The 27123-nt window shown below is 41.8% G+C and overlaps 2 protein-coding genes across 2 annotated transcripts; both read left to right on the top strand.

The window, feature by feature from the left end:
• Window positions 1-14: 14 nt before the first annotated feature.
• On the top strand, window positions 15-3247 carry c13h5orf34 (chromosome 13 C5orf34 homolog). Its single transcript, XM_054611505.1, has 11 exons — window positions 15-294; window positions 716-805; window positions 903-1286; window positions 1357-1619; window positions 1713-1811; window positions 2046-2166; window positions 2300-2391; window positions 2467-2536; window positions 2636-2733; window positions 2813-2859; window positions 2975-3247. The coding sequence occupies exons 1-11, from the start codon at window positions 91-93 to the stop codon at window positions 3154-3156; spliced, it is 1650 nt and encodes a 549-aa protein (XP_054467480.1). The 5' UTR covers window positions 15-90; the 3' UTR covers window positions 3157-3247.
• A 3210-nt stretch (window positions 3248-6457) lies between these two features.
• LOC129101836 (rapamycin-insensitive companion of mTOR-like) lies at window positions 6458-27117 on the top strand. Its single transcript, XM_054611780.1, has 37 exons — window positions 6458-6519; window positions 6645-6692; window positions 8612-8709; window positions 11296-11360; window positions 11673-11804; window positions 12034-12097; window positions 12630-12756; window positions 12953-13122; window positions 13580-13647; window positions 14074-14141; window positions 14260-14342; window positions 15260-15347; window positions 15595-15685; window positions 15799-15865; window positions 16055-16135; window positions 16375-16475; window positions 16714-16879; window positions 17470-17571; window positions 17660-17706; window positions 17816-17951; window positions 18067-18266; window positions 18352-18478; window positions 18668-18832; window positions 19080-19156; window positions 19276-19354; window positions 19483-19592; window positions 19689-19776; window positions 19923-20015; window positions 20130-20236; window positions 20722-20951; window positions 21126-22224; window positions 23943-24202; window positions 24318-24524; window positions 24620-24772; window positions 24960-25080; window positions 25165-25303; window positions 25403-27117. The coding sequence occupies exons 1-37, from the start codon at window positions 6471-6473 to the stop codon at window positions 25481-25483; spliced, it is 5187 nt and encodes a 1728-aa protein (XP_054467755.1). The 5' UTR covers window positions 6458-6470; the 3' UTR covers window positions 25484-27117.
• The last annotated feature ends 6 nt before the right edge of the window (window positions 27118-27123 follow it).

Raw genomic sequence — 27123 nt, 5'->3', positions numbered from 1 at the left:
GGCCGACGCGTCACCATGTTTTGAGTTTCAACCATGGTTTCCGCGCGTCTCCAACTTTCCTCTTAATTTATCAATGGTCTAGAATAAACGATGGAGACCAGAGCCGGTGTCAGCCTGATGACCATGTACGAGGATGAGTCCACTGATGTTCGTTACGGAACCGGAGCCCGGTTACAGCTGTCACCGTGTGGCTGTGAGTTCATGCTGGTGAAACCCACGGATCCCTCCGGACATCCTCTGCAGCCCAGCGAGAGGATCCGTCAGAGGACCAGGTTCACCATCAGCACGTATAAGGTGCAAGTATTAGTGTATAACTGGCTGGTAGTCCCCGTTCTTCATGTAGACCACATGGCACTAAAAACCTGTGCAATACAATACACTGTGCAATTATAGCTATAATAGTTTTTCTGTCTGTATATATAATATTTCAGTTATAGTGGATTCTTTACTGTTTTTATTGCTTATTTATAATACTTGTTTTTTATTTTATTTTATCTTTTTTTAATGTTACTATGTCTCTTGTTTTCACTATAACCTATGCTGCTGTAATCATGTAAATTTCCCCGCTGCAGGACTAATAAAGGATTTTTTTTTTACCTTATCTTATCTTTAAAAGGGTTTAAATTGAGGCTACAGGCTGTCATTTAATGGGTAAAATGTGCACAGTTAATCTAGGCTTTGTTCTGTAATTCAATATTATTGTGTTATTTTACAGGAGTTGATGGTAGAGGCATTGGCATTTAGGAATAAATATGCTAGTCGACCATACCTGCCGGAGGAGCTCATCCCCATTGACCACAAGAAGGTGCAACGAGCTATTTCTTAGTCCACTATTAGTCCCTCAAATTATGTTAGGCAATGATATCTGTAGCCTTTTTTAATTTTTGCTTTATATCCTGCAGCCGTTTTGCAGCATTGACTCTGACGTGCGGTGGCCTGAGACGTCTTCCTGTGATGGGGAGCTCGGACCTGGAGGAGAGACTGTCATCAGGTCTGAAGGGGGACGAGCTGCGTTGATGCTGTCCCCCTCAGGTGAAGAGTTCTCCGTCGAGTTTACATGCAGCCTCAGTCAGACTCAAAATCAGCGCCGCGTCATGCAGTCGTTCAGCAGAGACTTTGACAGCAGCTCAGGCATTCAGCAGCAGCAGCAGCAGGCAAGCAATCAGATCTGTCAAACCAAAATTGGGGAGGACATAGAGGTTCATCAGGGAAGAGAAAGCCGAAGGAGTGAGTCCACAAGAGCGAGGTCTTGCTCTCCTCGGATCACCAGCACTGCTCAGCCAGAGGTAACGCTTTATAGTAATATTTCTCTGCTTATATAATTGCTGTTATTAAATATTTTACCTTCCTCCCCAGCCAGAGAAGATGTACCAATCCACCACAGTGGTCCAGCATCACTCCTGCTGCGCCGTTGCCCCCATCTGGCGCTACCCTCTCTCCTTGGCCCTCCATCTCTGGACGGCTTATCCCTCTAAACCTGAAGATGTCAGAGTAGAGGGAACCAGTGATCTCACAAAGGCACACAGGGGAATACAAATGTCAGACATATCCATTGAAGAGAGAAGGTCTCAACTTCCCCAGGCACTGCCTATCACATGTCCATCACCTCACTGGCACAGGTTGAATGACCAAATTACTGAAATAAATAACAGACATGTAGAGAACAGTCTAACAAAGTTCACTCACTGATTTAAGCTTTGTATGTATTTAAGGTGGAAGGTTAACGAACCACTGGACAAAAAAGAACATTCAGGCCAAGATCTTCCAACAGAGTTGGTAAAAGTGATGTGGTGTCAAGGAGTCACCTACAGGTTGGTATGCAGGTTTTCAGGTCTAACAAGGACCTTAAAGATCTATACCATTTTGTGTTTGAGGATTTTGAATATGAATACGAGACTCTAAAATCAAAACACGTCTGATTCTGATTTTAAACAGCTTGTTATGACGAAACATGCCAATATAAGCTTGTTTGCATTTAATGAAGGGGTACCTGATATATACACAGCTATATTGTAACTGAGTTTACCTGTATGTCTCCTGTGTAGGATACTGAGTGGGGCGGTCTCAGTCATCGAGGTTTCCCTGGGAGACGGATCAGTCATCCACTCCAACGGTGTCCTTAACACTTATTTTATCCATTACAAACCTCAGCACCTGTCAGGGCAGGTACATTTCAGTCATCATATAACTGTTGTAAATTAAATAAAATAATGAATTAAAAGAAGCATGCTATCAGTTTTTCTGGAGCTAAAATATAATAAAAACAATCATGCATTTGTTGAATGTGTCTATCTCACAGGTAAAAGAGATAACGTACCATCTGAACAACCTTCCACCAGACGTACCTGGACAGCTGTATTCTGTGAGCTCTGTTGTGAGTCGTGCAAGCAGGTGAGCCATCGCTTCATCGCAGTCTCAAGATTTTAACGACTCACATTCAATGACCGTCATGTCACTGTGTTACAGGATCCTCACCTGCTACAACGAGGCCAAGCAATCACTGAAGCTCCCTGCCACACCCAGCTGCTTGCAAGAGGTCAAAGAAGTAGTCCCTGCCCATATTACTTCAACTGTTAATATCTGCAGTATTTACACAGTGGTCAAGCTTCTAAATTGTTTGCAATTTTGTTTCCAGGCGAGTCATATTTCTAAACCAGCAAGGGCTGAAGAGAATCTGTTCAATCATGTAGAGGTTGAGCATCATGTGAATTTCACACAGATGGTAGAAAGTCGGTGAGTTATATTTTTTCTGATAATTATTTTGCTATTTTATCAACAAATGTGTAATGTTAATTCTTTCAATTCGATTTAGGTCTGATCTTGTCGCTGCAGAACTGGAGAAGATAAAAAGATTTAACTGTATCCTTTGCAAGAGGCTGTGGACAAATTATAAGTGACCCATGTTATATTATCATATCAGCTGGTAGATGATGCTGAGGAACATCGTGCACGCTCTTTAACACCCTTTACCAAGTTCTGCTGGAGAACAACCACCTGCTAAGAAGTGAGACAGGTTGTACAAAACTGGAAGGTAGCTCTGCAGAAGAGGTGACTCATGAACCGCTGAATGAGAACTGCATCGCTGAGGCTCTTCAGAAAACATCTAAAGCCATTCAGGACATTGATGCTCTCATATCTGCAGCCACACTGACATGAGAGTCCTGCTTTGGAAAAAAATTTTAAGAAAAATAATATAAAATAAAAAAAACACATTAGCTTGTTACATGAAAAGCTGTAACGCTGTTTTGCGGCTATGTGTAGAGACTGAAATAAAGATTTTTCTTAATGTCCATGCTGGCACATGGCTTTTATTTTGGATTTACTATTAATTGTCAAAGGTTGTATTTTACTCCTGACTGCCAAAACTACAAACTCTGGCATGACTCCAACAACATTCATAGGTAAAATGTTTTCACAGTTGCTAATTACCATGTCTTTATCACCACACACTCCCTTCCTGTCAGCTTGCAGTGGCAGAAAATGGCTTTAACATTTATTTTTAAAACAGTTTACACTATTTCTGGGATATAAACTGTATGGATTCAGTAATGGTACTTTTATGCGAGTGTATTTTGTATTGTTAACAAGAAACCGTGTTAGTAATCTGGTATATCATTTTATATTTTATGACTTTTATTCTCTATATTTGGATCTGAACATTCCCTTTACAATGTGTCTTTCCTAACTTAAAGGTCTTCATATTTTCAAGATCCATGCAAACAAATTCTCAGCAACTTTCATAAATGTAGGTCTTGACCTATTGAATCATTCATTTTTAAATGATAATCAGAAGGTGGATGTTCTGGATGTGAACGGTAGTTCAATCACACTAAGCAGGCATCACTTGCCTTTTCTCACTCAGTTAAGAGTGAAATACTTCCTGCATAGATGGAGCATTTTTCTATCCTCTGATCAAGCAACAATATCTGCCTTTGTGGGGAATTTGAACCACAAACCCAAGAATCAGATGTGCCTTCGTCCCCCAAAGTGAACAAGCGCAACAAACTATCGCTGGCACAGCAAAGTTTGCCTCACAGAAATGATTGGATGTTAAACATTATCAGCGCCAAACCCCCAGAGCTTCCCAAAATGCAGAAACCTAACTACATTACAACATGTGGAACCCAAAATGAACTCCAAAGAGAAAGCACTGTTCCTATGAAAAGGCTTCCTGCTGTGCCTGCTTTGGGTAGCCCTCCTCTAAAACCTCCAAGGCCTCCTAGTGTTTGCATTCATCGATTCGGAATGAATCTAAAATATGCCAATGATGGTGAGAAACACTTTTAAATGCTGCATTATTCCCACATGATTGCTGTGTCTTCAAATACTATACTGTAAAAAAAAAAAAAAGAAGTAGTTTCAGAATGTTCAGTAATGGAGTGTTAAATAAGATGGCATTTTTGTGTGACAAGACTCAGGATGATGATACCACGTCCTGTTGATCCTCCACCTATCCCTCCACGTCTACATTCGTGCCCATCCTCCAACCATGCAGTGTTCATATTGGCGAGCTGCTATAGCAAATTAAAACAGCATCTGTCATCATGATCCTTGGTTATGATCTTCATCAAACTGATCTACTGTGGATTCACTGTTGCACTACCTTGCCTGCTGCTTCTCACATTAACCTATTGTCGTTTGTTTGATCCTTAGTCTCATTAAGACCCTTGGAGAAATGTGACTTTTATTATGCACAGCTGCAAAGATAAATTAAATCCCAGTCTGCCCATAAATTGTTTGAATTGATAAAATCTCTTTCTGACCATACATAATCAACGACTTGTTTGACAAGGATGAGAGCTATGAAGACGTCGGCATCATGAACCCACAACCGCTTCCCCTTAAAGGTCATGCTTATATTCACCATTATTCTCATCACCGAATTGCTGAATTACTTGTTGCTTTGTCTTTACAGAACATCCTATAAACAGACAGAGGTAATCTATTAATTCTGCCATTGACCCAAGGTGAATGGTGTAATGAGACTTAAAGAGCAACATTGTAAGTGTTTTGTTTTGCTTTTATTTAAAATCATTAGTTTAAATATGACAATATGATACACATTCACATTTTTTATCATTCATGTTTTTGCAACAGTCAGGGAGGATGATGTTTTTGTTGATGTGGATAATCCAGACACAAGGTTGCACTTGAAATTGTAGTGGCTGCATTTAAAGTAATGATATGGGAGACAATAGGATAGCGTTTAACCAAAAAATTAAGTAATTTGACGTCCTTTTCCAGTCGACTGCAGTCCAGTTTGTCACAGTGTGGATTGTTATCTATGGGTGACACCTAGTGGTTGACCTGATTATTGCAATTATCATAAACTGCTCCCATGTTGGTTTGGAAATTGTGTGTTAACTAATTGAATCCAAGACTTAATGGCTTTATACAAATACAATCTTCTGAATCTTATTATGTACACTTTTTGTTGAGGTTGTCAGAGAAGTGTTAATTTATTGAAAGTATATATACTATATACAAATAATAATAGAAAATTAAATTATCAACCTACTTTAAATGTTTTCGTTTTTCTGAAGACTGTATTTATGACATTGACTTCGTAATGTGACAATGGGAATGGCATGGATTATAACCCCTCATCATTTTAATGGTATTTGGAGTGTTTGTATGTATCATGTTTCATACATGATATTGGTGATTATAATGATGCAACTTCTTGCTACACTCCCTTTATATTGATTAGTTTGGTAGCGCTGGGCTTTTAAAAAGTCTAGGTGACCTTCTTTTACAGATATGTACAAATCATTTTATCTTTAGTAGTTGTTTTGGTTGGTAGTTTATTAAGTTTGGAGAAAATATGTAATCGTCATTATTTATTTAAGCAACTTGTTGGTACATTGAACAGATTGATAAATATGGTTTATTAATTGTTAATGCATCCATTCAGTGTTGGAAATACTGTGACTTTTTTTTTCTACAGTACCAGTCAAAAGTTTGGACACACCTTCTCATTCAATGTTTTTTCTTTGTTTTTATTTTATTTTTTTATACATTGTAGATTAATATTGAAGACATCCAAACTATGAAGGAACACATATGGAATTATGTGGTAAACAAGCAAATGCTCAACAAACCAGAATATGTTTTATATTTTAGATTCTTCAAAGTAGTTGAATGAGAAGGTGTGTCCAAACTTTTGACTGGTACTGTACATAGATTGATGATAGGGTGTATTGAAGTGCATTTTAAACCTCTATTTAAAACTATCCAGTGTCGATCTGCTCGAGTCTTCTTCACTGATTTTAAATCAGTCAATAAGTCACATGAATGTTTTTTTTGTTTTTTTTTTATCCCTAATGAGATTAGAGGGTGATTGAGCAGGATCTGATCTCAAATCCGTGGGAGGTCTGCTGCGGCAAGTCGCGCCAACCCCCGTTGTCCGTTTTTTTCCTGTTCTCGCGAGAAGCCACGAAGTTTCCGGTGTTGTGTATGTTCCTGGAAACATGGCGGCCAGCTTCCGCGGCCGTCCTATCCGGAGTCTTCGGATGCGAGGTAAGCGTGAAAAACTCGATGCCGTGGGGTCTGTAATAGCGGCATATTGTAAAAATAGAGTGTCTCAGGCACGTAATGACCCCGGTGTGATCCCTCACAGTGTCCCCGTTGTGTGCTTTTGACAGGTCGGAATGACAGCGGAGAGGAGAACGTACCGCTGGATCTGACCAGAGGTAACGATGAGCAGCGCTGCATCACATCACCCTCAAAGCGAGGATTGTTCAAAATGGATGAGGCTCTCTTCTGCAAACTCTAACCCTATTAAGTGAAAATGCAGTTGTTCCGTGCGCTTGTCTCGTCACTGCTGCTGCTGCCATCTCGTCACTTTTCCCTTTCTGTTTCGTGTAATAACACCGCCGGTGATATCCTAGTACCAGGCGGCAGCGAGCTAACGCTAACTAACTAGCTGAGTTAGCGTTAGCTCGCTGCCACAGCTAACCAGCCGTGACGACGCTCTGTTGTTTTGATTGGTGTGAGTGGGCAAGATCGCCTGTTATTTAGCCAACCAACCATACGTGCTGTAATCATGCATTGGTCATCGCTGGCTGGAGGAGAAAGTGGGTTAAAAGGCTGTAAGCTGAGTAGCATTTAGACAGCGCAGGGTGTTTTCTTTTTCTTTTCTTTTTTTTTTCCTCCAGTGGCACACTGATACACAGCTGCACAGTCTGGTCAGATGAGTGTGTTTACATGGAGCAGCGGATCTCTGAGCCAGCCTTTGATTTAATAATGTGACCTTGTAAACCTTAGGATGTTTTTGCACCTGAAATTGCATAGAAATAAGGCACAAAAAGCAACAGTTTTATAGGCCTATTGACATGATGCGAGCCCGCTACATACGAATGGGTTCAATGTGTGAGCTGTTTCATCTTGGATTTGCAACATACAGTACCAGTCAAAAGTTTGGACACACCTTCTCATTCAACTACTTTGAAGAATCTAAAATATGAAACATATTCTGGTTTGTTGAGCATTTGTTTTGTTTACCACATAATTCCATATGTGTTCCTTCATAGTTTGGATGTCTTCAATATTAATCTACAATGTAGAAAAAAAGAAAGAAAAACCATTGAATGAGAAGTGTCCAAACTTTTGACTGGCACTGTAACTACATGTAGGATGTTGGTGAACCTCAATGTTTCAATTCAGCTCATAGTGTGTGTGTGTGTGTGTGTGTGTGTGTGTGTGTGTGTGTGTGTGTGTGTGTGTGTGTGTGTGTGTGTGTGTGTGCGTGCAAAACATTATGGTGGTGTGTCACACGACTGTTGTATAATCCCAAAACTGAAATGAATCAGTTTTCTTAAGGATCTTAAGGATTCAAGACCGTGAAGCCCAAAATGTGTAGGCAAAGTCCACGTTGACTCCTTTTCTTGCGCACACACACTCACAGGGATCACATTTACCAACTAGCCCAAATGCATTTGCAAGAGACTGGTATTGATGTATTCCCATCACAGCCCTGATATCCAATGCACCTTTGGTTACCTCTTATTGGTTGAAAATCCTTTTCAGTGCTTGTTTAATTTCTCCAAATTTAATATCACAGAGTCTTAGGTTTTGAAAATGTGTAAAAAAAAAAAAAAGAATTGTCTAATATTTGAAAGGTTTTAATAGTATTTTCCCATGTGTTTAAGTTATGTTTTTTACTGATGAATAATAACATTGAAACAAAATTGTGCTAACCCTCTATGGAACTGTGTTGCTGAGGAGATCATATTGTATTAAATTCATTAAGCTGATGTATTCATAGTTTCTGCAGCTTTTCTCTCTAAACTACTGCTAAGGCACTGATTCTTGCCAAGAGAATACTCTAATATGGTTTGAAACCCATCTGTCTTATGTGAAGAAGAATTAGCAATAACAGAAGCACGTACAGTAATTGTTAATAGGAACTGAAAACCAAAAAAAGACTTCCTCGCTCAAGTCTTGCTGTTATAGTCTAGACCTTGTTTTGACGGTAAACACTAAATATGTTCAACCAGATAAACCAACTTCCTTCCTACCACATGTAAATTACGGTTCATCGAGCGATATTATGGCAATATGTTTAATGCTTGTCTTAGTTACATTGTATTTCCTTTTCTTTCTCCTGCAGAACCATCGGAAAACTTCCGTGAAATCCTTCAAAATGTGGCCAAACCACACGGAGTCAGTAACATGCGAAAACTGGGCCACCTGAACAACTTCATAAAGGTATCGCTGTCAAGTTATGTTGTTTTATTTGATACTCTGGGCAGTGTTGACAACACTGAGAATTAGTAAATTAGTTATCTACCAAAACCAACATGAATACCCCGTTAAAGCTGTGGATACAAACATGCAGCTTTTCAAGAAGATTGACTCCCTGTTCACGTATATGTAAAGATTGACTAGCTGTGCTCCCCTTCCTCTGTAGTGTCACCACTAACCTTGATCCTCTCCTCTTGGGTGTTGCTGCCAGCAGGCCTAGCTGTGCCTGTCATTGTGACGCTGACAGTGAATGTAACAGGAGCTCTAGGGACAGGAAAGCACTCTGGCCTGATGTGCATCAAGAGTGAAACTTTGACTTTGAAACCTGGGATTTCTAACCGTAATGTTCTTATGAACCTCAGAAGCTCTCATTTCTAAATAAATCTTATTTCAGTTTTTCCCAACTTTATTCTATCAATCTGTTTCAATGTGAACGCTTTGTGCATCGATTATAAATGGTCAGTCTTGTCTCAATTTTGCACTGCAATGTTGATGGTAAAAGCAAAGATTCCCTGGTACATATGGTGCGATGTGCATCCACATTTCTCACAAGTCAATGAAAGCAACTTGTGTGTGCGGGTTAATTAAACATAAAACAGGTGATCATGGACAGTAGGAGGAATCGGAACAGAAATTTAAAATGCTGAGAACAAGCTGATTAACTGGTCTGTGTCTGTCACACTTGGTGGACAGATTTATTGTTTGTAAATTAATAAAAGAGGGATAATATGAGATTTGGGTTTTTTCTTATGGTTTGGATTGTGAATGGAGGCTTTTTTTTTTTTAAACAAGTACAAATGCAGAAGTTATTTTCACAACAACAGTGGTTTTACATTTTTGTGTTCTGCGAATAAGGCCTGTTACAGCCCTATGCACTCCTCTGCAGGGTGTTTTTCTGCCTTCTACCCAACACATGTTTGCGTAGTCTCGAGCCTTCCTGTTCTATTGAACAGGGTGTAGAAAATGATTGCAACTGATGACTTGAAAAACTTAAAAGCTAATGTGTGTGTGTGGGGAAAACTTGCACACAATATTTTTGCTCACCGTCACCACATTGAGAAATGTCCAATCCTTTTACTCCATCCTCAATTCCTGCCCAGACACTGCTGATTTCTGCTGAGCAACCCGCCGCCTTTAACCAAGTCTGACAGTCTGTCGTGGACATATTTTGACTAATCGTTGAAGGCTTTGCAGCCTGATGAAGGCTGTGTGTGGGCCTGTTGTACACCTAACTCTCTTGTTTACAACTGACAGGAGGGTAATAGCCATGACGTGTGTTAGTGTGTGTGTCTGTGAAAACACTGTGCCTCTGATTCCTTATAAGGGTTCCAGGACAGCAAGGGTGATCTAAACCCCTCCAGAGAGTGTCACATGCCCCTCTCCCCATCTCCTGTCCCCTCCTTCTGCCTGCTTGAGCTCTGACATCACAGCTGGTTTAAAACAACCCCCTACTCACCATGCCTCTCATCAGCCATCCCATCATTCTCCGTCTGTCCTCCTGCTTTCCTCTGCGGTTTCCGAAAACAGAGAGAAGAGATTTACGGCCTGCTTTAAGGAACAAGTCGCGCAAAATGTACCTGTTCAATTCACTCATTGGCTCCCCTGTTGCTGAATTTGGACAAGCAAGGGGTAGACTGAACTACTGTGATGGCGTAGCACTGAGTTGTTGGGAGAGCTAGGGTGCCTCCGGGTGCAGAAAAAAAAAGGTGGCAGCTCCAAAATGGCAGCATCCTTTGCCTAAGGAGCTCATTGCTTTGCGCATATAATGAGTTTTAGACTGTGCTGTTAGCTTTGGCCTGCTGGTTGACAGCGACTGATGCTGAAGGCTTATTGTTTTTACAATGAACTGCTTTTGTTTGCATAGAAATGGACTCATGTAAACACTAGCTGTGTGTGGGCCTCCATTAATGACAGAAGACCTGTGGTAAGGGAAATTCTAAAAGTGTCAGTTTATGCTAAAAACGTGGTCTCGTAGGGGTACAGAAAACTGGAGCAAATAGGCCACAGGCAGAAGAATACAACGTAACCTATTGCTTACTTTCTGTTATCATTGTCTATTTTCATATACAACACATGTATTCGTACAAATTCAGTGCGCTCATAAACAGAAAGTGGTGAAGGTGACACAAGCTGACTCCCACTAATGGACCTGTGAATGTGTTGCCCCAACGCTTTCTTGATTACAACCTCCATCTACCACCTGTGAAAGCACAACATTAGTCATGCTTTACCTACTCCAAACGAGTCGGCATTTAACAGACAAGTGGAAAAATACAACAAACACACCTGCATCGCCCCTGCAGCACTCTGCAGGAAAGTGTTCTACTGTTTGTTAGATTAGACAGTCAGTTAGTTTGATGCTTTTTTGACTCAAACACTATAAAACAGTGAGCTTCTCATGCGAAAGATGGTGTCATTTTGGAGTTACTGAACTCCCTTATAAACCACAATGCCCGTGCAAGACGTACTTTTATCTTCGACCAAAGCCGTGTTAATGCATTCCTTGTATGAATCAATTAATGTTTGTTTTGTTCTGTCTCTGTGTTATAGCTGCTATGCAGCATAAGCCACCGTGAGGAAAACTTTGGGTTTACATACGAAGAAATCATCATTTGGTAAGTGTTAGTGACCGGTAGGTACTTATTGTACACCATGTACTTTTTATCGACATGTGCTCTATTTCCAATTCATTGGTTTTTTATTTATTCAGCAAAGTCAAGTTGATTGTAAGTCATGTTCGATGGAATGTTTTGCTTGTGGAACATTCATTTGATGAGTTTTTAATTGAAGTACAGCAGGAATCGGAAGTCATCATGCTAATGAAAACGTTAAGGAAATAACAATAGTTTGTAGAGTCGCTGTAAATCTTGAATCATGTCCAAATTGCAATGTTGGACTCATCTAAGTGTTTGTTTTTAAACCTCTAGTCTGCGACTAGCTCTACTGAATGAGGCTAAGGAAGTGCGTGCTGCAGGGTTGCGGGCGCTCCGCTACCTCATTAGAGACACCACTGTGCTGCAGAAGGTCCTCAAACTACAGGTCGACTATTTGATAGCAAGGTGAGATCCTGAAAACTGTCCTCTGTTTGGCGGACATTTCATTTTTTGCTTTAAATAATATTCCTTTTTACTTAACGTCAAAAATGTGTTTGAATGTTTTCCATTTCTTTTGAAATGTTGTGCTTTAGTCACACATTTTTTCTCCTGCTGACACATTTATTGTTCTCCTACTTGCTGGCTGTGGTAATAAGAAAAAGGCATGACTAATTAAGCCTGTGTGCTCGTTTAGATGTATTGACATACAGCAGAGCAATGAGGGGGAGAGGACTCAGGCTTTGAGATTAGTCCGAAAGGTAAGATCATATGTTTGTTTTTTTATTCCACACATCCACTGCAATGAATTGATTCATTCATTGTCATAATGCTAGAGAAGTGTGCCCTCTGCCCTCAATGCTCAGTCTTAGAGCCACCAGAAAGTTCATTGGGGTAGCAGCAATGTCAGTGTGTGGACAGTTTGCACAAGTCTGCAGGCGAGGTTATTTATAGCCCTTTCTGTAGTTTACTGTAAACTCTCTTCACACACTCACACTCAGATACATAGTCAGGGTCTGGTTTTAGAAAAGGACTATTGGCAATCAAGGCAGTTAAAAAAAAAAACGGTGTGAAAGATAGCTTCTTATGAAATACATTTCTGTTATCACATTTTTCATTGTAAATTCTGATATATGTGACTTCTCAGAATGCATTCAGGAACTGTTTTTGCCGTTAAAAATAGTATTATCTTTTTTTTGAGTCCTAGAAAAAGTGGCCATACAAAAGTAATTTTTTCTGCCTCTGTTTGTCAGGACATGTTTGACTATTTTCCTCCTCTCCCTCCCTTTGTAGATTATCACTGTCAATGCAATGCTGTTCCCATCCTCTGTTGCAAACTCTCTAATTGCCGTGGGCACCGATGGACTGCAGGAGAGAGACCGCATGGTCCGCGCAGCAATCGCCATCGTATGTGAGCTAGGTGAGTTTCTGGCCCTTTTGAGATGGAAACACACAACGCCGATGTAACAGAACCATTAATTCTGCAAACACACAGTGGCTTTGTGAGGAGCCCTCAGGAATTCCTGACGTTGGTGGACAGAAATACCTCGTAAAGTACCTAATTTGTTATGAAGACGAGAACAGTACCTAATATTTCTTTGTCGTTGACTGTGTAGCTTTGAAGAACCCAGAGGTGGTGGCCAAACGTGGAGGCCTCAGCACCATCCTGAAGAGTGTGATTGACTGTCAGCTGAGTCGCATAAACGAAGCTCTGATCACCACCATCCTCCATCTACTCAACCACCCACGTACCCGTCAGTACGTGCGTGTTGACGTGGAACTGGAGGTACACACACACACATACACACATACACACAGATATGTTTTCAGGGGAAGCTGCTGTATATAAATGAGCCAGTGTGCTGGGAGTCATTCCAGTCAGGATTAGCAGCCGTAGGTTGCCCGTGTCTTTCCCATGGAGCTTACAGTAATCAGTTACAGCAGTTCTCTAAAGCCTCATAGTCTGTAAATAGACACCTGGGACAGAAGCATCTCATCACCACAGTCATTATTTCCACTTGGATGTCATATGAGATCTGAAGCAGATTCATAATTGCTACAAAATGCTTCGTGGGGGTATTCATGTTGAACTTCAATATTCTACACATTGTTAGCTGTGTTATAATCTTGATTTAACATTAGGCTCTCCTAATTTCGTGGGTGCTTCCACTTAATTTTGAAGAACTAATGAAGTACGTTCTATTTTGCACTCATTCCTTTCTTGTGTGTGTTCGGTCCTCCAGCAAATCCTGGCGCCTTTCACAGATTTTCACTACCGTCACAACGCAGACACGGCTGAAGGGCAGCTCAAGTGAGTGTGTGTGTGTGAATGTGTGTGTGGCGGGGGGGGGGGGGGAGTGTATGAAGAGTGTCACTGTTACACTAGAAACAAAAAGACAGTGTTCTGACATTTCCCTTTGTTTACCGTTTGCTGTGTTCCCATATTGGTAACACCATGCGCTGAGAAAGTTGAGGGTTGGTATTGTGTTTTCTTTGTGATATGACCCTTGTTATCAGGGCTGCTTGACTACAGCATGACTTGCCCGGGGATGTGAAGAAGGCTAAATCATGATAATCTATTAAATGACTAAGGAAGATTTGCTTTTATATAAAAAAAAAACCTTTTTTGTGATTCTTCCTGACTTCCCTCAGTTTTTTTTCTTATTTGGTGTAGTTTGATCCATTCCTTTGTCGTGTCCTGTTTTTAATGTGTATGTGTATATTTTCATGTTCGCAGGGAGGACAGAGAGGCCCGTTTCCTGTCCAGTAGAATGGCCATAGTGGCAGCCTTCCGCTCCTGGTCTGGTAAGGACTTAGATGTAGTAATAAATGTAGTAATTGTAAATAGGTTGAACATTTGTTTAAGATTTTTCCTTTACTCTTGCATTTAATTTAATACCTTTTTTGTCATTTTCTTTCTCAGGGATTATCAACCTCTGTAAGGCTGGAAATTCTGGAATCCAATCTTTAATTGGCTTACTTTGCATACCAAATATGGAAGTTAGGGTGAGTATTGAAACAGTTATATATTATACATGAAATGTGTTCCCCTCGAAACATATTAGAGAAACACGTTACCCAAAGAGGTTGGAAGGAATTCTACCTTTTCTAAAACGTAACATTTCTACATAAAAACCTGTGGAGCTCACATTAGCAGAGTACATTACCACTTAAAATATACTGAATGCATACACTTGCTGCTTTTGCTTTTTAATGATGGTAACAGTGAACCAAGACCTATCTGGCTTAACAGGAACAGTTCTGTTCTGCCTGGATCGGCAGGTGATGTGGGGGTTCACTTAATACTGTGATCTGCAGGCTTTAGCTTCTATATTTATCTTTTAACCTGTTTTCGCTGCTGAATCTGTTAGAGGTCCTGGATACATTCTTCAACACATTTGGACTGTCTGCTTCTCTTTGAAATCGCTTTTTCATAAAAAAAAAAAAAGAATTAATTCTACAGAGCTGTTAGGGACATTGTGGGCTCCATAGTAACTTTAGTGCTGATATCTTGACGGAGTGGCCGTGGGTGGGCGGGGCTTAGAGATTTAGCTTCAACAGTTTACACTTTGCTGCTTTAGTGGTACGTTCACACTAATTATGGTCAACTGCCTGAACCCCTCCACCACAGCTAGTATCAAATATTGACCTGTGTATTGGGTGTGAGTCTGGTTGGAGTATCAGAGCACAGAGTGAGATACAGTATACTGTAAGGCAGCCGTGGCACAGATAGATAAAATTCAATATTATCACTATGTTTCCTGTGGCTTCAGAGAAGGATCACGGCACCCTCTAGTAATTTGAGTATTGCACTACACAGCCCTGACATTGAGATATCAGAAATGCTCTTTTGAGTGCTTGCAAATGAAGTTTGTGCTGTGTCAAATGTGTGTCTGACTGCTCTAATGTAATTTGCCCTGCAGAAAGGCTTGTTGGAGGTGTTATATGAGATATTCAGGCTCCCTGTGCCCATTGCAACTCAAGACTTCATGGAAGCTCTTCTAAGTGTTGGTGAGAGAAACATTTGTATCTTCAGAATTCATTTTCATACTTTCTACCATCATCTTGTTTTTTTGGGTTTTTTTTAACATACAGTACTTTACATGTAATTGCAGTTTAGCTTTATAGCCTTTATGATCATGACAGAGAAAGCATATTTCAAACTGTTACACTAAAATGCTTTGGTACTATTTCCACTCAAATAAGTCCATGTTTAAGACATGTAGACTAAGCTTATCTTTGCTCTGTTCTTCCTCAGACCCGGCCAGGTTCCAGGACACCTGGAGACTCTCTGATGGGTTTCTTGCTGCTGAGGCCAAAGTCATCCTTCCCCATCGAGCTCGCTCTAGGTGGGAGACGATATGAGAGAATAGAAGTTGCACATATGACATGATATGACAAAACAGCTAGTTCAGCGTTTATATGAGCCACAAAGTCATTTATTTTCTGTTTGCTTCATTAGGCCCGATCTGATGGACAACTACCTGGCATTTGTTCTTTCTGCCTTCATCTCCAGTGGGCTGTTAGAGGTGAGCTGATGCAGTGTGTTTTCTTTAGACCTTTAAACCTTAGGGGTGATTTAAAAAAAAAAAAAAAAAAAATGTTGCTTGAATGTTTTTGTAGGGTTATCAGACATCATGGCCTCTCTGATTTTATTGTGTTACAGTTTCACACCATGTTTCTATTAAACCATATCCTTCTCTCTATCGTCACCATAGGGTCTTGTTGAAGTTGTGACCAGTAGCGATGATCAGCTCGCTGTGAGAGCCACTATCCTCTTGGGAGAACTTCTACACATGGTAATATTAAAATGCATCTCTGACACTTTTATGTTGAAAAGCTGAGAAACTATTGTTGGCCACCCTGAAATCTTGAGAATAAACTAATGTTTGTGCTTGTCTGTCATTACAAAATCAACATTGCATCAGTCTAGAAGATTTGTGTGTTTTGAAAGTCAACCTTTTATGCCTGAGTTATTTTGATTCTAATATGAAATGCATCCCTCTCTTTTTCCTCCACCTGCCCCTCTCTTGTTTAGGCAAACACCATCCTTCCCCATTCTCACAGTCACCACCTGCACTGCCTTCCCACCCTCATCAACATGGCAGCCTCCTTTGACATCGCACAGCAGAAACGACTGTAAGTACATTCAGAAATGCATGTCTGTTTCCCCTTTAAAAAAAAAAACGTTCAGTCCTTGCCAATGTATTTACAATATATTCGTCTCAGAACTCTTTCTCTCTGCTAAAGGTACACAGTATGCCTCTTGTAACAGTGAACACAGTACAGAAGTGAACTATGAACACGATGTATTTGAAATGTTTCAAACCTAACTTCTGAAAAATCCAAACATTCCCCATGTTTGTTATTGTTCCAGTCGGGCAAGTGCAGCAGTCAACAATCTAAAGCGTTTCCATGAGAAGAAGAAAAAAGGTTTGAAACCGCACAGTCTTTACCTGGACCAGATCATCCGCAAGTCTGTGTCTTCACATAGCCGCAGAGAGTCACACTCGCGTGTCCACAGGGACATCTATGCTATTAAGGTAAATATGAACACGCTTTTCAAATTCTACCCTCGTGTCTCAGCAACATATCAAAGTAGTATAAAAGAACACATTTAGGAAAGGTTTTTTTTCTCTCTTACTCACAGTTGACATCAACTATATCTTCAGTACGAAGGTCTGGGTTGTGTTTCGTTTAGCTTAGCACAAACACTGAAAAGCGAGAAACGGCAAGCTTCCATGACAGATAAAAAATAAAAAAAAGACCTGGTTCCTCTTACAAAATGGTCTTATTTACAAGTTATCTTTTGTAAGCTAACAAGCTAGCCACCAGTTCAGCCAAGAGTGACCTGGGTGCTGGTTAGAATTCGGAAAATGTGAATAGCCAGGAAATGGCTTCAGTGTGTATACTAACTTCTCGTTAAACCAAAGTTGAAAAAGCTAAGCCAGCTGTAGTTTGTTTTCAGTGTTTGTGCTAAACTTGCTGTTTTCACAATGTAAAGCAGATGTTTTAAAGAAATTAATAAAAATGGTGTAACGCTGTCAGAGCTGCTGCATTATTATTAATTATTATTAACATCTTTATATAATATGTATCATAATAAATCAATGTTTTCTGTGTTCGTGTTCAGGACACAGAGGAAGCACTGATGTTGAACCTGAGAGACAGTCACATTCTCAACCACAAGCAGAACCTGGAGTGGAACTGGTTGCTTATTGCCACCATCCTTAAGGTTAGGATGTTCTCATGGAGCACCACAGACTCTGTTTTATATGTTGTATTATATCTTCAATGTTAAGATGTTGTGTTTTCTCTCCCAGTGGCCACATGTAAACCTCAGGAACAACAAAGATGAACAAATGCACAAGTAAGACTCCTTCCTATCATCAAAAACCCAGCGCAACATTTGAAATAGTTTGACGTATTTAACTGACATCTTGTTTTAAATACCTCTTTGTTTTTTTTGTGTGTTGCAGGTTTGTGCGAAGGCTTCTGTACTTTTATAAGCCCAGTAGTAAATTGTACGCAGGGCTGGCGTTGGATCACCCAAAGGCCAGACAACTCACTGTGGTTGGCTGTCAATTTATCGAGTTCCTCATGGAATCAGATGAGGTTAGAGAAGTGTGAAAGTACACAGAAATACCCACGTACCTGTTTTACCTTTTTACTTTTTTTAACTTGGCTTTCCTGTCGACCCTTTCTGTCCTCTCCTTCCCGTTTTCACCAGGACGGCCAGGGTTACCTGGAGGACCTGGTGAAGGACATGGTGTCGTGGCTCTCCTCGTCCTCAGGGCTGAAGCCTGAGCGCTGTCTGCAGAGCAACGGTCTGCTCACCACACTCAGCCAACACTACTTCCTCTTCCTGGGGACACTCTCTGCACACCCGCAGGGAGTCAAACTGCTGGAGAAATGTGGCCTGTTTCAGTGGTAAGTGCATAGACATGGTTGTTGGATAAATTGACACATTTTATTGAGGGTCTGCCAACAACTCTTTGTTTCTCTGCGTTTACAGCCTGCTGAATCTGTGCTCTGTGAAGAACCAGGATGCTGTGCTGAAACTTGCTGTATCCACACTGGACTACAGCAGAGACGGTCTGGCCAGAGTGATCCTCTCAAAGATCCTCACTGCTGCTACTGATGTAAGACGGCCGCAACACCAGGAGGGCATCACATACAACCACAACAAATAATTACCCCAGATTGTTTAAACATTAGACATCACATTGTAGAGTAATTCAATACAAAATCATGCACTCGTCACTGCATTGTTCCGCCTGCAAGATCTGCATCCTAAAGTCCCGTCTTTCTCCCACAATGGCTCTGATTAGGTGTGCAGGTTGTATGCCACCAAACACCTCCGTGTGCTGCTGCGTGCGAGCGTAGAGTTCTTCAGCAGCTGGGGCATGGAGCTGCTGGTCACACAGCTTCACGACCACAGCAAGGCGGTGTCCATGGAGGCCCTGGACATACTGGACGAGGCCTGCGAGGACAAGGTGACTGCTTGAAAACACAGTCAAGTACAGTCAGTACAGAAGAAGTGAAGACAGTTTGTCATATTAGAACTCATCATTCCCTCTCTTGAGCAGTAAAAAAACCCACAATCCTTTACTTGAAAAGTGTCATGATATGTGAATGTTAATGTGTTGAAATACAATTAGTTTGAGTTAATGGTGTTTGTCTGACAGTGGCGTATGTCCACCCTTCCTATTGTCTAACTTGGTATGTTGTGCTGCTTTACAGGCCAACCTCCACGCTCTAATCCAGCTGAAACCAGCTCTGTCACACCTGGGAGACAAGGGCCTCCTGCTGCTCCTCAGGTGGGTGTCTAAGCAGCACTGCTTATCAGATATAGCTGAGAGTATATGACATGTTTCAGTTTTGTATGAAGTCAAAAAGCCTTCTTGAATAAAGTTAACATTTTGTTTCTGCTGTTTAGGTTCCTGTCCATTCCTAAGGGTTTCTCATACCTCAATGAGAGAGGTTATGTCAGCAAACAGCTTGACAAATGGCAGAAGGTAATATCAGGACATTGGCATACAGCAAAATAAACTCACATTATCATTCCATTTGTTGTCTTATTTGGCTACTATATTATAATAAGACTACACTTCAGTAGAGGTTATTTTGTACTATTTGATTGCAGGAATACAACCTTAAGTATGTAGACCTGATAGAGGAGCAGCTCAACGAAGCACTAACAACATACCGCAAACCTGTCGATGGAGACAACTACGTCCGCCGAAGCAACCAAAGGTAAGAAAGCTGGAGTTTGTCAGCATCTGACGACGAGTCACAGAATACGCTGTAGAGTGTTAGAGTGTGTGCCTCATTTCTCTGGTTTGTCTCCAGGTTACAAAGACCAAATGTCTATCTCCCTGTGCACTTGTATGGTCAGCTGGTTCACGATAAGACGGGCTGTCATCTATTGGAGGCCCAGGTAACTGCTTCTGCTTCTCTTGGCTGTTCCACTGCACACTGTTCTTTCCAATGTTTCATTTTCTACATTTATTGTCTGGGGAGCAGTCGGTTCTGCAGATTAAGCGACCTTCTTTTTAATTGCTCTCTTTTTCCGTTTGTCTCCAGAGTGTGGTTCCTGACCTCAGCTATACGGTTCGCTCCCCAATGCTGGACACCTGGGAGGGCATTAAACAGCTGAAGGCTGCTCTCTGGGCCCTGGTCTGTATTACTTGCTATCAATTCATGTCAACTCAGTTACTCTGTTGCTATAACAATAATAGTTACAAAGAGATGGCTCTGATTTCTTTTTTTTGATATTTTTTTTTCGTGCAGGGAAACATTGGCTCTTCAAACTGGGGACTGAATCTCCTGCAGGAGGAGAATGTCATCCCTGACATCCTCACGTTGGCTCAGCACTGTGACGTGCTGTCAGTACGAGGGTAGGCTTATCATTTCCAGTTTCTACCCATAAAACAATGCAATTTTCACAGTAAACATAGTTTTCTGAGGGTGAGAGCTCAGAATATAAACTTCAACTGTGTGAAGTAAAATGCAAAAAATGAAAATGAGCTCCTTATGATGCTACCGATCGGCAAGCCCCCAAAGGCATTAAGTAAGGCACTATAAATTATGCAAATAAGCATTTTCTGCTATTTTAGCACCGACTTTGCTATGCCAATAGTAGATCGGAAACTACTCTGGTCTCTCAGTCTCAAGGACATGTTTTAGGTGCCAAAACTATTGTGGAATGAGGATTTTGATCTCCGCTGCCCCTCAGAAATTTTATTTGATTAGTCATGTAAATCAATTTAGGCGTCAAACATCTAAATCAAGCAATGGCAAATATTTCTGAAAATATGAAATGGGTTAAAGCAACACATTTGTATGTTTAGTGTGTTTGCTAACTGTGCTCTCTCATCCACAGGACGTGTGTTTATGTGCTGGGTGTCATCTCAAAGACCAGGCAGGGTTGTGAGGTGCTGAAGCAGTACGGTTGGGATTCAGTCAGACACAGTCGCAGGACGCTGTGGCCTGTCACCCCAGAAGAGGTCGACGCACAGCTGACCTCTGAACTCTCCTCGGTACCAAGCACGCTCAGTCTGAACTCTGAATCCACCAGCTCGCGCCACAACAGCGAGAGCGAGTCTCAACCAAGTACGTAGGACTTTATCTGAGCTTTATTGCACCTATTTGTAGACCGTTACGCTACTAGTTGTATTTATGATGTTCCACTATCATAGTTATTGGGTACCTTTGATGTACCCTGGCAATTATGATAGAAGTTCTTATGCTCTTACTGTATTCTTAATTCACTCCTTGTGCTCTTAGACATGTGCATCCTGGACGATGTGTCCTCGTGTGATTTTCTGGATCAGTCAGAGGAGACCTCTTACAATCTACACTCCAAACCAGTCAAGGACCGCAGCCCCTTCACAATCCTGGCCTCCACGCGCTTCGTTCGCACTCGCTTCCTTAACTCCCTATCCCTCCCCAGCAAGAAGTTGCGCTCAACAAGCGACCCCAAGACCCCAACAGGCTCTCGCACACCTGTTGAACTCAAGATGGGGAGTATGAGGCGGAACAGGACAGTGACGGAGCCCTCTGTCTACAGCCCAAACCAGGGGGATGTCTTCACCCCTGTTTTCAATGGCAGAGGAATGCCGAAGAGTCCCACGGTCAGCCTGGAGACATCCTTTGTCGGGACCAGGGGGGGCTCTGAGGAGCAGCTCGTGGATGGCAGGCTGGCCAGGGGAGGAGGCTCAGGCCTTGGACTAAGCGGTCTAGAAGGGCACGGGGTGGTGGAGCACCCCAACCGTGAGAGGGAGCAGAGTAGCCGAGAGCGTCTAGCAGGAGACGGTGGCTCCTCGTCTAGTGGAGGCAATGTGGGAGGAGGCGGCGGAGGTACTCAGTTTAAAAGCCGCAGTCAGAGCTTTAACACGGACACCACAACCAGCGGCATCAGCTCCATGAGCTCCAGTCCCTCCAGGGAGACCGTCGGAAACCCAGAGCATCCAGAACCCGAACCAGACTCCTCTGACTGTGTGAGCCTCAACACAGTGGTGTCAGCCAAGACTGTCAAAACGCTCTCTTCTCTCACCCCCCAGGCTCAGACCAACCACATGTCCACGTCTAAGTCCTCAACTGTCTCTCTGGTACCGCCTGGCTCCTCGCACACTCTCCCCCGCCGAGCTCAGTCCCTCAAGTCTCCTTCAGTAACCACCATCAAGAGCCTGGCCGATTGTAGCTTCATGTACACCAGCCCACGGGACGCGCTGGGCTACGCTACGCTGCGGAGGCTGCAGCAGCAGAGGATACACCCGTCTTTGTCTCACAGCGAAGCTTTGGCTTCACCAGCCAAAGACGTGCTGTTCACCGACACCATCACCATGAAGACCGGCAGCCTGGATTCCAGATTAACGCCTCGCAGGTAAGTCAGCCATCACTACAGTATGACAGAAAGCAGTATTTTTTTTCTTTTGTCTACAAGAGTGTAATATTTATTTGGAATATATTTGTTGTCACATGAATGAAAAGATGTGAATTAAGTCGTTCTAGAGAAAAACTCTAAACATGACTCCCTTTTTGCTACTGTAGCTTAAGCAGCCATGTTCCTAGGGTAGGGGTTACGCTTCTGTCTACCTTGGCAATGACAGGTGTGAGTGTGTTTTTTGTGCACCTTCTGTGTCTGTCAGGATATCAGACAGGAGGGGTACCTGTCCAGACCCCAGCGTCTTAAGTCCGTACCGCAGGATGTCCAGAACACTTGTACCGTGGTGGGTGGACCGACCCAGTGTCCTCCTCAGTAGAGATGTAGCTTCTAGCACAGATCTAGAATAATATGTCCCTGCTCTAGCTCTATGCCTGCAGTTGTGTTTCCAATGCTTTGACTCCTGTAGTCCCGTAGCGTAAATAAGCCCTGTGTAGATTGGTCAGTTGCTGGTTGTTCCCTCTTCTTAGATTTTGATAATAACATATACATCCATGGCCTGTCCTGTCCTGTGCCAAATCTTTTTTAACAAAGCTTGACAAAAGTGTAGGATTAGATTCCCTGATCAGTTATGTCATTTCTTAATTAATTGTTTTATGAATGGGAAGAAAATTGTGTATCACAATTTCCCAAAGACCCTGGTTTAAATTTAGACTCTGCCTCTCAGGTAAGATGTGAATTAAGTCGTTCTAGAGAAAATCTCTAAACATGACTCCCTTTTTGCTACTGTAGCTTAAGCAGCCATGTTCCGAGGGTAGGGGTTACGCTTCTGTCTACCTTGGCAACGACAGGTGAGAGTGTGTTTTTTGTGCACCTTCTGTGTCTGTCAGGATATCAGACAGGAGGGGTACCTGTCCAGACCCCAGCGTCCTAAGTCCGTACCGCAGGATGTCCAGAACACTTGTACCGCGGTGGGTGGACCGACCCAGTGTCCTCCTCAGTAGAGATGTAGCTTCTAGCACACATCTAGAATAATCTGTGCCTGCTGTTGTGTTTCAATTACTTTGACTCCTGTAGCCCCGTATCGTAAATAAGCCCCGTGTTGATTGGTCAGTTGCTGGTTGTTCCCTCCTCTTAGAGCTGTGACCTGTCAAAGGTATTCAATTATGTGAAATGGAGAAAAGCAGCATATCTTTTAGAAACTTCAACCAACGAATGTTGAGAATTTTTGCTTTAAATAAATAAATTGATTAATTAATAAAATGCTTATTAACTTTCTTTGGATTAATTTAGCATTCAGTTTTAAATCCTACTGATCATACAATCATACATTTTTCCTTTTTATTGAACTTTAGCCTCCATTAAGACTCTTACTAGGTATTTTTTTTTTTTTTACGTGTGAAGCTTTAGATCCGTGGGTGCTTTAGAGTATTTAAAGCAATAGGAACTTGACATTGGCATTAATACTGATATCACACTTTGGATGCACACGTGTCTCTGCTGTGAGTTTACCTGAAGCTGCTGGCCTGGTAGCTTGCTGCAGTGTTCCAGGGTTTAGAGCCCATCATGATCCCAACCTCCCTCTAACTTTCTGTTCACTAAGTCTGTGTCTCTCTGCTTTTATCCAACATTTTTTTCACTTATTCCTCACGATCCTTTTTCTGTCCCAGTCTCTCCCCCCGGATCCTCTCACGTACCTCTCCTCTTGCCCTCCCTAGGTTTCTGAAGGCTCTAAGCTTTGCCTCTCTGGACAAAGAGGAGCTACTAAGTCCCATCAACCAAAGCACTCTGCACCGCTGCTCTTCAGTGCGCTCAATGGTTTCTAGTGCCACCTACGGGTGCAGCGATGACTATGTTGGCCTAGCACTGCCCATGGACATCAACGATATGTTCCACATCAGAGAATCGGCTTACTTTCAGCAGAGGATCAGCCCGCCGTCGGAAGAGCGGAAAAGCTTCCTCTTTGGCGATGGAGAAGGTGAATTCAACTTTATGCCTGATTAACATTTGAATTAAAACAGAGAAATATTAGAAGAAAAAGATTTTGAGACGGATGGCTGTGATTGTGCTCACCATGGTTTTCCCCTCTGTAGGTGATCGCCCTCCTTTACCGTCACTGAAGCAACAGTTTAGTATTTCTGAGCTGATTGTGTGCCGAGGTGATAACCAGAACCACATGGTGGGTTCAGAGGAGACGGGGCTGCAGGAACACACTGAAGAAAACTGCCTCTACTGTGTAGGAGCCAACGTCCTCGGGTACCCCACACAGCCACAGATCAACAGCACACACCCTCGAACAGGTGAACAAACACACACACACATTCAGTCATTCACATGGCCATACTTTAAACTCGGTGCAGAATATGAGAAATTCTGTTTTGTTTTTTTGTCTCAGACTTTGTCGACTTCCCATCATGGGGAGTTCAGAGCGGCCATCGTCTGGAGGTGATGCCTCAGTCCAAGTTCTCTGGGGTGTCGGGCTGCAGCGACGCTGCTGTGTCACAAGGCTCAATCTGTAGCACGCCCACTCCTGTTGATATTGTCATAGGTAAGACCACGATTAAATACAATTGTTGTTCAAGGCAACAACAAAAAACAAGTTGCATTTGTATAATGACTATTTTTGTTCCTATTTTATCGTGTCAGTGAAGCTGTTGTAATATTTGTTCTCATTATCTGCAGTTTTGTCATTTTTTTGTATTGTTTTCATTTTGGTGAATATTGAATATTTGCAGGCAAGACAATATCAGAAGACGGCCCCGCCTCCCGAGTCTTGCTGAGGAAGGAGGTGCTACGCCTCATCATCAACCTCAGCTCCTCTGTAGGAACCAAAGGCCACGAAACAGGACTACTGACGTAAAGCATTTATTGAGATTAATGTTCAATTGCAGCACAATAGAAGTTGTTTTTTAAGGCCTCTTAACTTTATTTTTCCTGCAGGATAAAGGAGAAGTTTCCTTATGCGTTTGACGACATCTGCTTGTACTCCGAGGTTTCCCACCTCTTAGCCCACTGTATGTTTCGCCTGACGTCAAGACGTTTCATACAGGAACTCTTCCAGGACGTGCAATTCATGCCGGTAAGACATTACACCCCAGTTCTCCTGCATTTTCTGAAACTCTACATTACATCTTTGTGTTTGCCATCCCATGTATTATATTCCTCTTTCCTTTTTCAGATGTACGAGGAAGCAGAGGCAATCCTGACGAAGCTACCAAAACCTGTTGAAGAAGATGGTGACCCTCCTGCAGAATCCTGATCATCCTCACGCTTGTGTTCCCTGCACAGCCTTGGACCTGCCACCCTACATCATGGAGAAAAAAACGACTGATATTATATAAGTTATAAGGTTTGGGAGGCGTCTGGCATGTTTCTGTTGCTCAAAACAGAGTACCATAGCCAAGGAAGAGGAGGAGGTGGTCATTGCTCACCCCTTCTTGGAAACGGAGGATGTTGGTATCTGTAAACTAAATTTTAACCCGACGCGCCTAATGCTGTTAAAGACTTTTTTTAACAGAAAAGAAAAAGAGAGCAGTTTAACCAAATACGGTTTTTCAGACTGGTTGGTAGTCTTGAGCGACACTTAATAATACATCAACATAATGCTAAAGGACAAGCTGGATCATTAACACAAAGACTCACACGTTAAAAGAAAAAAATATTCTATCAACATTTTATCTCTTTCCAGAGGTAGTGTTTTTCTGTAATGAAATGAATAAGGCATGTTGTTGTGTCTACCCTGTGATTCCTCGGACCCCTGCATTCCTTTTTTCCTCATGAAACAAAACACTACAGAGGGGGTCCTGCTGTTTTTAAAACTTACCTGGAGCCTTCCTGGTTCATATCCCCACCCGACCTTGTGATCTGTTCTAGCCAGATATGTGCTTTTGCTTCTCTTGCCTCACCACTTCCTTCAACCTGTAGCCTCTCTTCCACACAGACAGCCAATTACTTTTCTATTTCTTGTATCTCAGACAATCAAACTTCACTAGTATTGTATTTTCTAAAGCACTATATATGCCACCCTTACACAGTACATGAGGAGAATAGCATGTAATTCAATGCTAGTTTATGCCATCCTTTACTTGCTTAGGACCTTTAGTGTTTTTCTTCAGCCATTGCATCATTGGTAAGCTTTCTTAGAAGGTGGGTTGACCTTTTGAAAGATGCTATTTTGTACAAGTTATCTGTAGAGTTATTAATTACAGATTTAGTATCAAACTCTGCTTGCAGACGTCTGCAAAACCTGCATAAGCCCAGCAGCTTCCCAACTCTATCCCTTCTTACCTCTGTGCTTCACTTCCACTGCATGTGCAACAAGCATGGCATAGTTGTAATGTCACCTTAACGTGTTTCTTGCTTGTAAAACTTAAAAATATAAAATTGGTTGCCATTACATGCTGCCATTACATTGTAGGAATATAATTCCCCTGAATCTGTTTCCACAATGCAATATCACTGTCTGTCATTGGCTGAGATGGAGGAGGGGGCGGTGTGATGATGACTAAAGGATTTGTAAAAGGTTTCCAGGGAAACGGGGGATCTCTGTTTCCATTGGCTTGTTTTTGCTATAATGCTGCTACACAAATGGACTCATAGAGAGATGATTCATAGATCAGCTGAGTGATGTCAGATCCGATCTATTTATTATATGTCTGTACCATAGAGTGAGCTCAACCAGAGAAGAAAAAAAAGTTATTTATATTTTTTCCTCAAGACTGTATTATAATTTAAAAAGTTTGTTTTTATTATTTTTTTTTTTTTTTTTTTTTTTTTGCCTGAATCGTGGTTTCCCTTGTATAATGTGTACAGTATGTTTTTGGGGGCATTGATGACCTAAAAAAACATACAATCCTATCAAAGGGATGCATTGTTAATAAAACAAAATTTGAAATACCC

This window comes from Anoplopoma fimbria, chromosome 13, assembly GCF_027596085.1.
Source record: "Anoplopoma fimbria isolate UVic2021 breed Golden Eagle Sablefish chromosome 13, Afim_UVic_2022, whole genome shotgun sequence".
Lineage (NCBI taxonomy): Eukaryota > Metazoa > Chordata > Actinopteri > Perciformes > Anoplopomatidae > Anoplopoma > Anoplopoma fimbria.
Note: the sequence above shows the minus strand (reverse complement) of the source record. Positions and strands in the feature narration are given on the sequence as shown.